The sequence below is a fragment of the Chelonia mydas genome, chromosome 10, assembly GCF_015237465.2.
Source record: "Chelonia mydas isolate rCheMyd1 chromosome 10, rCheMyd1.pri.v2, whole genome shotgun sequence".
NCBI classification, from domain to species: Eukaryota; Metazoa; Chordata; order Testudines; family Cheloniidae; genus Chelonia; species Chelonia mydas.
The window spans coordinates 33,608,115-33,625,031 of record NC_051250.2 but is presented as its reverse complement, the minus strand read 5'-3'; the positions used below and the strand labels follow the sequence as shown (position 1 = coordinate 33,625,031).

The 16,917-nt window shown below is 52.2% G+C and overlaps 1 protein-coding gene across 1 annotated transcript in view; it reads left to right on the top strand.

Annotated features, from left to right (window-relative positions):
- CORO7 (coronin 7) overlaps positions 1 to 16,917 on the top strand; it is a 171,908-nt gene that overhangs the window by 23,567 nt on the left and 131,424 nt on the right. The window contains exon 7 of the mRNA XM_037910321.2: positions 8,759 to 8,809. Coding sequence (XP_037766249.1) covers positions 8,759 to 8,809 — 51 coding nt within the window. The remainder of the gene's footprint in view (positions 1 to 8,758; positions 8,810 to 16,917) is intronic.

Sequence of the window (16,917 nt, the reverse complement as noted above, 5' to 3'; positions counted from 1 at the left end):
CAAAGCCATGACCAGAACCTAGCAATCCTGCATTCTGGGCAGCATCTCTCCCATTTTTACAGCACCTAGCACAATGCGCTTCCCATCACTACCATAATAACAAGAGCCCATGACTTCCAGCCCAGCTCAATTCACCGGAGAGATTGAGACTTCATCCTAAAGAAACCCACTGCTTACTCCTGGCTGTTGTTCCTAGGGATGGCAGAAGCAAGCTTTGTCCCATGCTGAGGCAGGGGAGAGCGGGGCTCAGCCTTGGCTGAGGCAGGGATGTGTTAGGGTCTCCAACTTTCTAATCGCACAAAACCAAACACCCCTGCCCCGCCCCTTCTCTGAGGCCCTGCCTCCTACTTGCTCTATTCCCCCTCCCTTTGTTGCTCACTCTTCCCAACCCTCACTCACTTTCATTGGGCTGGGACGGGGATTGGGGAGGGGTGAGGGCTCTGGGCTGGGGCTGGGGAGGAGCGGGCTCTGGGCTGGGACAGGGGGTTGGGGTGCAGGGGGGTAAGGGGTTTAGAGTGCAGGAGGGGACTGGGGGCTGGGGCAGAAGGTTGGAGTGTGGGGCCCTCTGAGGAAGTGGCCGCCAGGTCCCTGAAGCCTCTAGGCACATAGGCAGCTGTGCGCACTGCCTTTATGCCCACAGGTGCCGCCCCCCGCAGCTCCCATTGGTTGCAGTTCCCGGCCAATGGGAGCTGCAGAACTGGTGCTGGGAAGGCCTAGGGGCTGCAGGGACCTGGCAGCCCCTTCCGGGGGCAGCGTGGAGCCAGGGCAAGTAAGGAGCCTGCCTTAGCCCTGGGCCCCTGCTGAGTTGCCAACCAGACTTTTAACAGCCCGGTCAGTGGTGCCAACTGGAGTTGCCAGGGTTCCTTTTCAACTGGGTGTTCTGGTCGAAAACCAGGTGCCTGGCAACCCTAGCTGTGTTGGAAAGTCACCAGGCATATTCTGGTCACTGTAGAAATGATGAATCGGGGGCTAGGTGTCTCAGAGCTGGCTGGGTTTGTGTGGGGCATTGCAGTGAACCGGGGGAGCTGACCCCTTCATCCCGGTTGAGAGAGGGAAAAGGTGGTGGTGTGGGACTGTGGCGAGTGAGCACTAGATGGTGCTTGTGACACACATACTGCTCCGGAAGGGCCGGCTGTGCGGCACTTTCCCTGCCTGGCTCGAGCACCCAGCTCAGGGCAGGTCTCTGAATTCTGCAGGGGCAGGCCTCTGACCTTCAGGGCACCCCAGCCTTGTCTGTGCTTGACTCTAGCAGAGCCGGGGTGGGCCGGCTGGCGCTGCTAGGGTCCTGGCACTGTACCTCTTGCTCAGAGCCAGTCTGGGGGACGTGGTGTTAATGCAGCCCTGTCCCTTCTAATGTCCCACTACTACTGGAGCTCCCCATCACTAGAGCTCCCTGAGGAGTCTCTCCAGACCAGGGCTCTGGGGCTCTGTCCTCGCACCCCCATCCTCCCGTGCCCTCGTGGGAAGGCTGGGGCATGGCGCCCTCAGCAGCTGGGAGAAAGGCTCTGAAGGTTTGAACAGCTTGATTCGTAATAATTTCTCTCCACTGGGGGCTGCTTCCTTGTAGGGTCGCAACCTTGCTAATTCCCTGCTCAGCCAGCCCTTGGCTGCCTGGGGGGCTCTGTCTGATGGAGGGTTGGGGGAAGACACTTTTCAGGCAGACATGCCAAACCCATGGAAAAAAATGCAGAAATTGGGCTTGTTTTTGGTTTAATTGGCTTGAGTTGTTGGCTAGTTTTTGGCTTCTAGCTTGTTTGGCTTGTAGCTTGTTGCTTTTTTTTTTTTTTAAATTAATTTTTTTTTTTTATCAGGCCCTGGCAAGCAGGGGCAACGTGGGGGAGAGAGTCAAGGTTTCACAGTGGGCCCACCACAGTCCCAGACTGCACGCCAGGGGGATCTAGTCACATAGAGTGTTGGGGTTCTTAGGGATTGGCTTGTTTTGGCCTTATTTTGAAATGGGATTAGCTTGATTTTTTTGGCTTATTGTAAAAGTCAGGGTTCTTATTTACTGCGTGAAAATTGGCAACTGTGCTTTCAGGCCCTTTTCTAAAGCATGCCTTAAAAGTTCCCACTCCTGAGAGCTGAGCGGGGGCAGGTTGCACCGTGGGCTATTGGCTGCCTTGCTGCCAGCTCAGCAGAGGTCCCATGGCACTGGGCTGCCGTCAGAAAGCTTCATTTGCACCTGCCAATGTGCTGAGGTATGAACAGCCTTCAGGATCCATAGATCTGGTAGGAACAGATGTGGCCACCCGGGCAGTGCTTTCCCATTGGACCAGCTTCCTCTGCCCCCTGGTGGTGATAATGACAAACCTCACGGTAGAGAGTGCTTCCCAAACCAAATACCAGGCTGGTGGAATTACTTTGAGTGTCCTTGGGATTGTCCTGTGACGAGGATTTGGCTGGAGAAGGTGGGAGGTGGTGACTGAGCAGAGCCCAGCAGCAGTAACCAACTGTTTGGGCCAGGAAGTGAAGAACATTGCAGTGACATTAAGTAACAGGGGAACTGGACTGCAATGACCCAGCTGGAATCTGGCCCGATTGCATACCTTGCATCTCTTCTCCGGCACAGTAAGCTCTGCCTGGTCAGGAGGGGGCAGACCCTCCATCTGCCCTCCTTTGTGCCTGTAGCCCAGCCTGGGTTGGCATTAACCGAGAAGAGCGCCTTTGGTGTTACATCACCTGCTCACTTGCAGCACTTTGGCACAGAGGATCCCAGTCCAAGCACTGACAGGATCAGTCTGCTCTTCATGTGAAACCAGGCTCCATGCACCTTCCCCCGAAGTACTGGCTGCTGTCAGAGCCAGGTTTTTGGACTAGATGGACCTTGGGTCCAATCCAGTCTCGACAGTCCTAAGTCCTGGCAGGCACTTTGCTGGCCCCTGTCTAGCTGGGTAGCAGTGCTGTGCTGTTGCTGTGGGGCAATTGATCCTCTTCCTGCTGGTGCTGCTGTCCCACAGGAATGGGGCTGGGGCAACAGCTGAGAGGAAGAATTCCCTGGGCTCAGCTAGAATGCACAGACAGGCGTCTTCGGTCTGGGGCATAGCAGTGATATGTGGTGTGTGTTCGGTCCCCTTGTGCTGCCTCTTCTCCCTGATCCTATGGTTGGATGGCTGGGCTGAGTCGAAGGCCGTAATCTGCTGCAAGGCAAATGCTGTCCTGCAGGCACTAGGGCTAGCATGGGGCTGGGCCCAGAGAAGGGAGTGAACTTCGGGCCTGCCGAATCCCTCAAGCCCTCAGCAGGGAGTGGGCCGGAATGTCCCTTTGTACCGCCCCTTGAGCCAACCTAGCCCTGCCAGCCCAGAGCCATTTCATCGTGGCTGGCTCGCAGTACAGAGTAGCTCCTGCTGCTCTGAGCACGCTATGAGAGCCAGGCTCTTGAGCTAGGGAATAGTCTCCCCAGGGAAGGGCTTGGCAGCCCCTTTGCCTGGGACACCCAAATTAAACACTGGCAAAAGCATAGATTTGTCCTGGGTTTGTACAGTGCCATGGGGTCCTGCAGTGTCCTGGGCCTGCTAGGGTGATATGCATGATCAATAAGCCGTGGAAAGCAGTCAGTCCTGGCCCCTGGCAGGGAGATGAGCTGAGCAGCAGGGCTCTCTTCCCTCCCTCCCAAAGTGATTTAGGAACATGGATCATCTGCAAGGTGCCGTGCCAGCAGGATGTCTGAGAGGCAGGGGAAGCAGGGTGATGGGGGAGGTGACAGCGATGAGGTCAGCTCTCAGTCCCGCCTCCTTAGAATCAGGCCCTGCTGCAGTTTCCCTTGGTCTAGGCATTTCTAGTCGCTCCTCCTCTGGGAGCCTCTCTGCCAGGAGAAGTGAGCCAAGTAGCTGAGCCAGTCGGCACCTCTAACGCCCTTGTGGTGTGCTTGGAACTATTATTGATTCTATTGAGGGCTCTTTTCTTTCTCTTCCCCCCCGCCCCACCTGTTGGCCTTCACCGCGGCTCCCTCCCTTGACTCATGTTCCCCTGGACACAGGCCAGGGCATATGGGCAGACAAAACAGACCCCGTCCTCTCCCGGAGCAAGATAAGAGACAGCCCCAAGGGCACGGGAGAAGAGGAAGCAGCCTGGAGACACAGGGTGTCTAGGGCGGAGATGGAGCAGGAATCACTGCCACTACCCTTGTCTGCACTAGTGTCCTTGATCATCCTGGGCTGTTGTCAGTGCAACGTTGATAAGGGGCTTGATCCCTGGGGCCCTGGCCTGCACGAGGAGTTTGTAGGGTGGTTAGTGCTTGGGGGTGTTACGGGGGTGGTGGAGCCGATTGGGGCCAGTGTGACCCATGGGAATGCTCCCCAACACACACAGCCCGGAGCTCTAGGGACATGTGGCGTGTCAAGCTGAGCCTGCTGATTGCCGTCACCACACTCCCCCGTGCATATGGCAGGGCTCCCCAGCATAATGCCCAGACCAAGGGTTTGGTCATTACACTAACAGTCAAGCAAGAGGTGCATCCTTCCTCTGCAGAGGCTGCCGGGCCCCTCTGTCCTCCTGCCGGCCCGCTGAGCTGCTGCCACATGGAGCTCCGCAGCCAGGCTCTCAAGAGCTGGAGGCGAGGGAGCCTGCAATTCCTTCCCTAGCAGCTTTGGGGGCAGGCGTGGCTTCCCCCTCGTTCAGCTCTCCTCCTCTCACCCCAACCTTTGGGCTCCTGATGGCTCAAGTGCTGGCCTCAAATCTGTGAGTGAGGGGATGGGTTTCCATCTGATGGTGGGAGGAGGGAATAGGTAGGCCCCAAACTGATCAAAGCCCCAAGCCTGCCTGCCCGTGAAGGGGGATTGGATTGGGGCGAGCACCATGCTGGCTCCATGGGAGAGCCAGTCGCTCTGGCGTGAGGGGAACTCTGTCCCCCCAGAGCCAGCGTGCTTGGGGTTGAGCACAGACAGCAGCTTTCCAAGCACCAGCACTGTCAGTGCCCCTGGGGTCTGCACACCCTCACGCCAGCCGGATAAATTCAGCTCCCTCTCCGCTAGCCGGAGCCGCAGGGCTTGCCGCATATGGCAGAAGCCGGCAGGCCGGAGCCAGAGCAGAGGAGTGGCATACGAAGGGTTTCAGAGTAGCAGCTGTGATAGTCTGTATCTGCAAAAAGAAAAGGAGTACTTGTGGCACCTTAGACTAACATATTTATTTGAGCATAAGCTTTCGTGGGCTAAAACCCACTTCCTTGGATGCATGCAGCGGAAGATACAGTAGGAAGATATATACATACAGAGACCATAAAACAATGGGTGTTATCATACACACTACGAGTGTCTCGTTGTAGTGTGTATGATAACACCCATTGTTTCATGTTCTCTGTGTGTATATATATCTCTTCCTATTGTATTTTCCGCTGCATGCATCCAAGGAAGTGGGTTTTAGCCCACGAAAGCTTATGCTCAAATTTGTTAGTCTCTAAGGTTGTTTCTCAGTCACTTTATTTTGCCTGTGAGTGCACTTTGACAGCATTTCCTAGGCCGCTGGGGTTCCCTTTCCTTCCCTCGGGGACAGTGAAGTGGCTTGGTAACAAGGCAGACCTATAGGCCTCAGGGACTCGGAGCCTATCTGCACTGCAGTCCTGTGGCACGATCACAGCTCGGGTTGACGTCCCCAAGCCAGCTTTAACCCAGCCAGCTCAGGTACCGGAGGCTGGAGCAGGGACGCTGCAGCAGCTTAGCCTAGCCCTGTGAGTGATTCCCCAGGGGTGTGTGGCCCAAGGTGCCACAGTCGGCTTTGTGGCTCTGGTAGCTGACCTTGCTAGATGACAGCTAGCTCCAGTGTGTCACACCTTGGAGACACCCTTAGCGGGGCTGATTGGGAGGCAGGGGGATAGATGAGAACAATTGAGGGGGAAAGGAGTCCAGGAGAGCTGGCTGTATTCTAAAGAATCCTCATTGAGGTTGCCGGAACAAACCATCCCGGTGTGTAGAAAGAGTAGTAAATATGGCAGGCGACCGGCTTGGCTTAACAGTGAAATCCTTGCTGATCTTAAACACAAAAAAGAAGCTTACAAGAAGTGGAAGATTGGACAAATGACCAGGGAGGAGTCTACAAATATTGCTCAGGCATGCAGGAGTGAAATCAGGAAGGCCCCAAATCACACTTGGAGTTGCAGCTAGCAAGAGATATTAAGAGTAACGAAGGGTTTCTACAGGTATGTAGCAACAAGAAGGTGGTCAGGGAAAGTGTGGGCCCCGGGGAGGCAACCTAGTGACAGAGGATGTGGAAAAAGCTAATGTACTCAATGCTTTTTTCACCTCTGTTTTCACAAACAAGGTCAGCTCCCAGACTGGGCAGCACAGTATGGGGAGTAGGTGACCAGCCCTCTGTGGAGAAAGAAGTGGACTATTTAGAAAAGCTGGACGAGCACAAGTCCATGGGGATGGATGCACTGCATCCAAGAGTGCTAAAGGAGTTGGCGAATGTGATTGCAGAGCCATTGGCCATTATCTTTGAAAACTCATGGCAATGGGGCGAGGTCCCGAATGACTGGAAAAAGGCTAATGTAGTGCCCATCTTTTAAAAAAGGGAAGGAGGAGGATCGGGGGAACTACAGGCCAGTCAGCTTCACCTTAGTCCCTGGAAAAATCATGGAGCAGGTCCTCAAGGAATCAGTCTTGAAGCACTTGGAGGAGAGGAAGGTGATCAGGAACAGTCACATAGATTCACCAAGGGCAAGCCATGCCTGACTAACCTAATTGCCTTCTATGATGAGATAACCGGCTCTGTGGATGAGGGGAAAACAGTAGATGTGTTATTCCTTGACTTTAGCAAAGCTTTTGATACAGTCTCCCACGGTATTCTTGCCAGCAAGTTAAAGAAGTATGGGGTGGATGTATGGACTATAAGGTGGATAGAAAGCTAGCTAGATTGTCGGGCTCAACGGGTAGTGATCAATGGCTCCATGTCTAACTGGCAGCCGGTATCAAGCGAAGTGCCCCAAGGGTCGGTCCTGGGGCCGGTTTTGTTCAATATCTTCATTAATGATCTGGAGGATGGCATGGATTGCACCCTCAGCAAGTTTGCAGATGACACTAAACTGGGAGGAGTGGTAGATACGCTGAAGGGTAGGGATAGGATACAGAGGGACCTAGACAAATTGGAGGAATGGGACAAAAGAAATCTGATGAGGTTCAACAAGGACAAGCGCAGAGTCCTGCACTTAGGAAGGCAGACTCCCATGCACCACTACAGACTAGGGACCGAGTGACTAGACAGCAGTTCTGCAGAAAAGGACCTAAGGGATACGGTGGACTAGAAGCTGGATATGAGTCAACAGTTTGCCCTTGTTGCCAAGAAGGCTAACGGCATTTTGAGCTGTATAAGTAGGAGCATTGCCAGCAGATTTAGGGACGTGATCATTCCCCTCTATTTGGCATTGGTGAGGCCTCATCTGGAGTACTGTGTCCAGTTTTGGGCCCCACACTACAAGAAGCATGTGGCAAAATTGTAAAGAGTCCAGCAGAGGGCAACAAAAATGATTAGGGGGCTGGAGTACATGATTTAGGAGGAGAGGCTGTGGGAACTGGGATTGTGTAGTCTGCAGAAGAGAAGAATGAGGGGGGATTTGATAGCTGCTTTCAACTACCTGAAAGGGAGTTCCAAAGAGGATGGATCTAGACTGTTCTCAGTGGTACCAGATGACAGAACAAGGAGTAAGTCTCAAGTTGCAGTAGGGGAGGTTTTAGTTAGGATATTAGGAAAAACTTTTTCACTAGGAGGATGGTGAAGCACTGGAATGCGTTACCTAGGGAGGTGGTGGAATCTCCTTCCTTAGATATTTTTAAGGTCAGGCTTGAGAAAGCCTTGGCTGGGATGATTTAGTTGGGGATTGGTCCTGCTTTGAGCAGGGGGTTGGACTAGATGACCTCCTGAGGTCCCTTCCAACCCTGATATTCTATGAATTAATCGAGCTGCCTCTTAGTGTGACATGGTTTCCCTGCTTTCCAAGAGAAGTGCGTGGGACAGTCGCTGGGCTGGGGGCATGTCCCTGGCCTTCACTTCTACCTTGGGCCTAATGACCAGGCATTTGCGGGTCTCTAAGTGACCCTTGTGTTTGTGGTCCCTAGGTGCTTCGGGACAGCAGTGCTGGCTGGTCTCCCGGGTACCAGGCCCTGCACTCTCTGCTTGCCCTGGCTCTGGCAGACCCGCTCCTCTTCCCACCCCCCCAGCAGGCAGGACTTGCCAGCTATTAATCAATGGAGAAGAATCCCTGATAGAGTCCAGGGGGGAGCCCCTTGGCTGGAACAGTGCCAGCTCTGACTGGCAGGTGGAGAGGAGTCAGTAAAGAAAATGGGCCGCGGGACCCTTGGGAAGTCTCAGGGACCCATCTCTGCCCCTGCCAGGAGAAAGCAGCTTGAATGAGGGCAAGTGTGGCTATGGATCCAGGCATTGACTCAGGTCTCTCCTGGGGCAGGTTTTCTCTGCTGCAGGCGCTGGGGGCTGGAAGCTCTGGCCGTTGTCCCCGCTCCAACAAATTGCAGAGCAGGCCTCCCTGAGACTGGCTCCTTGGGCAAAGTCTGGCTCCCCATATGTCCCCCCCAACACACAGTTCACTTAAAGCAGACTGCATCAGGGTTCCCCTCTAGGGGGCTTTTTGGGAAGGGATGGGGTGAGCCATAGGGGAACGGGAGCCAGCAGCCCCAAGGAGGGTAGAGGTCACAGGCTAGTGCTGTTCTGTGACTGGTGGTCCCCCCCAACCATGCATTCAGTCCAATGTGCGTTAACTGTCCTGTGTTCTCCATGGCGCTCACCTCCATCTGTTCTCCTTGTATCTCCACAGGATAAGAAGCTGCGGATCTTTGACCCAAGGACCAAGCCAGCTGCAGCCCAGGTACTTCCTTGGTCTGCCGGGGGTGGGGCGGGGGGGGGGGGGGGAATGGACGGACAGATGGACAGCCTGGGTGGAGCAAAACGAATTTGAGGTCGGTGGTCAGATACCACGGTGATGGGCCCAGTAGAAGGAGCTGAATCAACCCAAGAGCTACAAGGTGTAGATAGTCTGGGGCCTGTCTGTATGGGATCTTCACTGCCGGGATCTGATATTCGGGAGAGGTACCAGGGTTTGGAAGGATATCGTTACAGACTGAGCTCCTTGTGGTGGGGTGCGCTCCGGGCAGCTCCATGGAGACTGTTCAGCATGGGTTGAAGAACTGTACCAACCTCTGGGTGTTCATATGCCCAAACTACTGAATCTTGGGTGCCCGGAGTGGCTGCTGGCTGCCGCGGGCTCTAGCTGTCTTTTGCCTGGTGAAGTTCTGCCTGTTGCTGCCTCCTCCTCAGGCCTAGGGTCCTTTCTTGGCTTCCCTGAGGCTATCTGCATAGAGCATAGGGAAGCTTTTAGGCCATGAAGACTTCAGTGCAGGACACCTGCTTCCAATCTGCAGTCCCCTTTCATCCTGATCCTGGTATTCCGTGAATTCAAAGCGACTGGTTGGGGCCCATCTGCAGTCAGCGGCCCCAGCTCCTGCGGGGAGGGAGGTGGCTCCCACATGGGTTGTTTGCCTCCAGGTTTTTCCAGCAGCTGAACGAAATAGCTTCAGTGTCATTGAGGTCTGACCGACCGGCTCAGACCGGCTCGCTAAACACAGTGATTAGAAAATAAATAGTGGGGTCGGAGCTGCGTTCAGCCTGGCGTTTAAACAGCCCCCATTAGAGGTTTCCTGTGGCTTCTGGGAAGCTGAGGTCCCTCTCCCCTCTGGGCTGGCTTGAGTTATAGGAAGCATGGAGGAGGGGGAAGAACTAGTGGCTTCCCCTGTGCACCCAGCCTGTGTTTCCTTCCAGGACTGTCAGTGTCTGCGCCCTCCAACTGCTCATGCTGCAGCCCTTCCATTGTATGTTAGGCCTCGCTTTTTGTTGCGGGGGTCTGTGTGTGTAAGACACAGGCTGGTGTGGTCTCCCCAGTCGCACATGGTGTCAGACGGATGGTGGGTTGTGCCTGTTAGGCCCTTCCACCATCCTCATGGCTGTGGCCTGTCGAGAACTCACTGCACTAATACTGCTCACAGCCAGTGCAGATTCCTCTTCAGCACCAGCACTAGAGGCCTGCGTGCCAGGAGCTGACAGTCTGCTCTGCTGGGTGTCTGTCTGTCTAGGTGCTGGCAGTGGGCAGAACTCTCTGTCCCCCATAACCTCCCCCCCCCCCCCCCCCCCCCCCGGTGCGGGAATGGGGATGCATTATTTGCCAGAGTGCAGTGAAGTGCAGCCTCTCGCAGCAGAGTCAGAGAGCCATGCCACCCGGCCTTCGTGGTTAAAGGGCTGCTGGCTATTCCGAGTACTTGCCAGTAGCCCGCGCTCACGGGTCTGAGGAGAGGTGAGCCTGGGGCACCTGGGTGTCGGCTAGCTGGGGCAGTATGGGCTGGCCTGGATCTCAGTGCTGAGCTGGTCGCCCTCACCCCATCCTTTGGCCTGTCCCAGCAAATTGCTCCAGCTGCTCAGACCCTTCCGTGGGAGGCGGTGGAGACGCTGCTCACACACAAGCCTGCAGTCTTCTCCCTGGAACTAGCCAGAGGGCTAGCTGTCTAGGGGTGCGGGACCTCCCTCCCTTTGGGGCTGAGTGTGATGAGTTTCTGCCAGGTTCCTAGCCCTTGCTGGCTGGCCCCTAGCACTATCTGAACCAGTTGGTTCATAGAGCCATACCCCACTTGGGGTGCTCTCATCAGACAGCATAGGCTAAGCAGGGTCGGGCCTGGTCAGGATTTGGATGGGTGACACCTACAGAAAACCCAGGCTGCTGCAGGAAATGGTGTGTCTGATTCAGCAGGTGGTGCTGTTGAACTGGTGCGCCAGCATGGTGCTAGGGGATTCCCCGGTGCTGAAATAGCCTTAATTCTGACCACCAGGGGCTATCGTCCGTCCCACAGCATCCTTCCTGCATGTCGGAGGTGTTAGCTCCGGGGTCCTGGCCTGACTTCTCTTTCCACTGATTGCACTAGCCTGCCTTCCCTCTGCAGCAGTGCAGAAAGTGCTAGGTTCCAACACTGAGGTGGCTACGCTCAGCAGCAAGGGATGGGGGGGCCTACCAGGATGAAGGGCACGCAGGGAATAAGATTTTCAGCGACACTCTGAATTTACATCGCTATAGCCACGTCTCTTGGGGGTGGGAAAGATCTCCCTCCCTGAGGGACGATGCTATACCGACCTGACCCCTGATGTAGACACCTCTCGGGGAGGTGGATTAACCTATGCCAACAGCAGAATGCATCCTGTCGCCATGTTTACGCCACAGTGCTACAGCTGCACCGCTGTTGTGTTTTAAGCCCTGACCGCCTCTTACCCCACATTGCTTGGGTGCCAATCAAAGCATCTTGCGTAGGCCTGGCTTGTACACAGCCCCTCTCTCCCCTGGGGTGGCTATATGCACAGTACCTGTCGTGGGGAAGTGGAGCAGCTAACACAAGCTGGAATGGCAAATGTTCGCCTTTTGAACTGCATCTTTGCCTCCCACTGCTCCAGGTGCATGCCTGACATGGCTGCAAAGTGTTGAATCTCTTCCTGCTGGCGTGCAACCCCGTGCTACTCCAGAGGTCCCTCTATTTACTCCCTGCGAGCCCCTGTCTGGTTGTATAATGGCATGTCAGCAAGGGGTGAGCTCAGCGGGTTCCAGCCGAGTCTCCCAGAGAGGGTGGACCCCGTCTAGCTGAGCTATTAAAAATATTGTGTGAATGATGGTTGCTGTTGAAAATAGGCAGTTTGCCTCCTCTGCCGTCTGATCCATCGATGTTTGTGTCCAGTGCGAGCCCCTCATCTGTGTCTGGAGTTGCCAAGAGAAACATGCACCTTCTTGGCAGTTACCAAGAAATGCTGAGTTGCAGCCATAATCCAGTCTCGCTTGTAATTAATGAAGATGTTTAGTCTTCTAGAAATGCCACATATTACATTGTGCTGAAGGGAGAACCTTTAAAATGCCATAAATCCTGAGAGTTTGCACAGGATTTAGTCAGCCAAGAGGAATAAAATCTGATTTTCCTGTTGCTGAAGCGGCTAGGTTACTTGGAAAGGCGTCTCCTCCTGTGGGTCAGAGCTGCTATGAAACTGTGTCGTCTCAGGGCTGCCATGGAAAGCAGTGGGTTGCTGCGCTCTGTCCTTTGACGTGACCCAGTTTGCATAGCAGCTACTGAGGCATCAGTGCAATGAGTTTTCCAGGTCAGCTGGAACCACTGATGTGACAGAAATAGGGGCAGGATGTAACAAAATCTGAAGCAAAACTTGTGATGCTAATGTCCGGAGGCTCCGGACCTCTGACGCCATAGGTGTGCTCTTGTCCTTCATGGCATAGAACCGTCACAGCCTTTCCTCTTAGAGCCTGGGTACTGGAGTTACTCAGGATTGTCTCACTAAACTGACTGCTCCTTCTTTAATTTAAAAACAATCTGACCAATTGCAAACAAGAAACCAGGGATTGGAGCTGTGACCGCATGGAATGTTGGAGCCTGACTGGCAGCTGTGTGGCCGGGAGTCCTCTGTCTTTCCATAGAACAGAGATATTACGGGCTAGGGCCATGTGAACTTCCCTCAACAAGGTGCCTCTCCGTTGACCTTCAGGTCCGCTCTTGGGGTGGGGTAGGAGTTCTGTCTTTGAGCCATTCAAGCCTTGATTGTTCTGCTGAGGCTGCCACTGCCCTGGTGCCAGCTGTGGTGGTGGATTTCTGCTATGCGTGTCTGTCCCCTGAGCACTAGAGGGCAGTGGGAGGGGAACTATAAAAGGCTGAAATTAAAAGCATGAGAACATAAGAGCTGGGATGCTGGGTCAGACCATGGTCCATCTTGCCCAGTATCCTGTCTCTGACAGTGGTCTGTCCCAGAGCTTCAGGGGGAGTGGAGAGAACAGAGCACTTATGGAGCAATCCACCAGTTTTCTACACTCTGCTTGTGGCAGTCGGAAGCTTAGGGTCACCCGAGCGTCGGGTTGCTTCTCTGACCATCTTGGCTAATATCCATTGGTGGACCTAGCCTCCATGAACTTATCCAGTGCTATTTTTCAACCCAGTTAGACTTTTGGCCTTCACAACATCCCCTGGCAATGAGTTCCACAGGTTGACTGTGCATTGTGTGGGGAAAAAGTACTTCCTCTTGTTTGTATTAGACCTGCTGCCTGTTAACTTCATCGGGTGACACCTGATATTTGTATTGTGTAAAAGAGTGAATAACGCTTCTGTATTCACTTCCTCCACAGCATTCCTGATTTTTGTAGACCCCATCATCTCCCCCATTAGTCGTCTCTTTTCTAAGCTGAACAGTCCTGATCTTTTTAATCTCCTCTCGTATGGAAGGCTTGATCATCTTTGTGGTGACTGAAAAAAATAATCCCAGCTATGCATATAAAATGATGCGGTCTAATTTAGCAATGTGCATCATCTACATTGAATTTCATCTGCCATTTTGTTGCCCAATTGTGTGAGCTTCCCTCTGTAACTCCTCGCAGTCTACTTTGGACTTAACTATCTTGAATAACTTTGTATTTTCTGCCAACTTTGCTTCTTCATTAATGATCTGGAAAAGGAGATGAACAATGAATACATTGAACAGCACCAGTGCAAGCACAGATCCCTGGGGGACGCAGCTGTTCACTTCTCTCCATTGTGAAAACTGACCATTTATTTCAAGCCTTTGTTGCCTGTCTTTCAGCCAGCTTCTGATCCACAAGAGGACCTTCCCTCTTATCCCATGGCTTCTTAGTTTCCTTAAGAGCCTTTGGTGAGGGACCTCCTCAAAGGCTTTCTGGAAATCCGAGTACACAATAAATTGATTGGATCACCCTTATCCACATGTTTTTGATCCCCTCACCGAATTCTAATAGATTGGTGTGGCATGATCTCCCTTTACAAAAGCCATGCTGACTCTTCCCCAACAAATCAGGTTTATCTGTACCTGATAATTCTGTTCTTTTCTATAAATTTGCTCTGTACTGAAGTTAGGCTTACCAGCCTGTAATTGCCAGGATCGCCTCTAAAGCCCTTTTTAAAAATCGGCATCACATTAGTTACCTTCCAGTCACCTGGTACAGAGGCTGATTTCAGTGGTAACTTCCATACCACAGTTTGTAGTTCTGCATTTTCATATTTGAGTTCCTTCAGAACTCTTGGGTGATACCATCTGGACCTGGTGACTTATTACTGTTAATCAATTTGTTCTAAAACCTCTTCTATTGACACATCAATTTGGGACAGTACTTCAGATTTGTTGCCCAAAAAGAGTGGATATGATTGTTGGTATCTCCCTCACCTTCTCTGCAATGAAGACTGATGCAAAGAATTTGTTCAACTTCTCTGCAACGGCCTTGTCTTCCTTGAGCGCTTCTTTAACTCCTATGTCATCTAGTGGCCTAGCTGCCCATTTGGTGAACTGCTTCTGATGAACTTAAAACAAACAAACAAAAAATTACTGTTTGTGCATCATTAGCAAGTTGCTTCTCAAATTCATACTTATATTTTTACATTTTACTTGCCAGAGTTTGCATCCCTTCCTATTTTCCTCGGTAGGATTTGACTTCCAAATTTTAAAGGATGCCTCTTTGCCTCTAATGGCCTCCATTACTCTGCTGTTCGGCCATGGCGGTACTCTTTTGGTCCTCCTGTCATTTTTGATTTGGGATATATGTGTAGTCTGAGCTTCACTTATGGTGTGTTTAAGTAGGTTCCAGTCACTGTACCCTTGTGACTGCGCTTTTTAATTTCCATCTAATTAGTGTTCTCATTCTTGTGTAGTCCCCCTTTTTAAAGTTAAATGTTACTGGGGTGGCTGCTTTTTTTTTTTTTTTTTTTGGGTATTCTTCCCCCCCACCCCCCACAAGCATGTTGCATTTAATTACATTAAGGTCACTATTACCGAGTGGTTCAGTTACAGTTACCTCTTGGACCAGATCCTGTGTGCCACTTAGCACTAAATCCAGAATGGCCTCTCCCCTTGTGGGTTCCAGGACTAGCTGCTCCAAGAAGCATTCATTAATGGTGTCTAGAAACTTTGTCTCTGCATCCTATCTTGAGGTGATATGTTCCCAGTCAATATGGGAAAAGTTGAAATCCCCCTTATTAAGGATAAGATTATGTCATGGATTCTGTGACTTTCAGAGACCTCCATGGTTTTAGAGTGGTAGCCGTGTTAGTCCGTATCAGCAAAAACAACGAGGAGTCCTTGTGGCACCTTAAAGACTAACCCATCTATTTGGGCATAAGCTTTCATGGGCTAAAACCCACCTCATCAGATGCCTGGAGTGGAACATACAGTAGAGAGGTATAAATACACAGCATATGAAAAGATGGGAGTTGCCTTACCAAGTGGGGGATCAGTGCTAACGAGCCAATTCAATTAAGGTGGAAGTGGGCTATTCTCAACAGTTGACAAAAAGGGGTGGAAATCACTTTTGTAGTGCTAATGAGGTCAATGTGATCAAGGTGGCCCATTTCAAAAGCTGATAAAGTATCAGCAGGGGGAAACTAGTTTTTGTAGTGACCCATCCACTCCCAGTCCTTATTCAGGCCTAATTTGATTGTGTCCAGTTTGCAAATTAATTCCAGTTCTGCAGTTTCTCATGGAGTCTGTTTTTGAAGTTTTTTGTTGAAGAATTGTCACTTTTAAGTCTGTTATTGAGCGTCCAGGGAGACTGAAGTACGCTTCTACTGGTTTTTGAATGTTCTAATTCTTGATGTCAGATATGTCTATTTATTCTTTTGCATAGAGGCTGTCCGGTTTGGCCAATGTACATCCGTTTCAGCCCTGGAGTGGGAGGCCAGAGCTGTCAGCCAGCAGGGGCCCTGGAGCTCTGAGCCACCATGGGCTTCGGGGGTGCTGGCACCACCAGCCCCGGAGCCCCCCTGGGCAGCAGGAACAGGGACCCGATGCGCCGAGCCACCAGCCCCAGAACCCCCAGGCACCATGGAGCTGTCAACCACTGGGGCGCAGGTGCTGGACTGTACCCCCACCCCAGCAGAGCTCGGGCTAATCTCTCCTCTTACCCCCGCCAAAACCTGCAGGGCTCAGGCTTCAGTCATCTCCCCCAATAGCCCCCTCCCCCCATTATTTTTAGTAAAAGTCACAGACCAGTCACGGGCTTCTGTGAATTTTTGGTTCTTGTTGCAACCTGTATGTGGCTTTTACTGAAAATAACTGTGACAAAATCTTAACCTTGCCCATTATTATTGTGTTTTCTGGGTTTGTAGCCTCTCCCTTAGCATTTCACAGTCACTGTCACCTTCCTGGTGAGGTGGTCAGTGGTATTTCTGCTAGGATTCTCTTATTATTCAAAGCATGGCATTTCTATCCACAGAGATTCTATGGGGCTGTCTGATTCATTTAAGATTTTCTCCTTATTTGACTGTGCTTTTTCTAAACCCGTAGTGCCACTCCCCGCATTAGCATGACCTTCTCGGTCATACCCGGGTATTTGGTACCCTGATATTACTATATCCCACTGATTATCCTCATTCCACCAAATGCCAGCCTTCTCCTAGCAAGCTTCTGGAGCAGCCACGTCTTACCGGCTCGGTTTCAAATGCAGGAAGACCAGACATGAGCGCCCTAAGTCTTGGGATTCCAAGCTTAGAGTTTGGTTTGGATTTGCCGGTCTTCCCACGGGGGTGTAGGTGGGAACAGTCAAGGGTAGGAGCCAGTGCATCTAACTACCGAGGGGCTTGGTTTACTGTTTGAGGCTGTGAGTCTGCCCCAGGCCCCGGTGTTCAGAGGATGAGTCCTTGCACGCTCTAATGGACTCTAGGGCTACTTTACGATTCCTGGGCATAGCTACGCCTACAAATAAGAAACTATTCAGTAGGTCACAGACCGCCTGGAGATCACATCCTGTTCAGTTTTCTGGGTTCCATAGATCCACCGATTTCCCCCCCCCCCCCCACAAAAAAAAAAGACATCAAGCTCAGGGAAAGAGGGTCACCCAAATGCCCTTCACAACCACCCAGCCATCTTCGAAGGAGTAGTTTCGATGGGTTG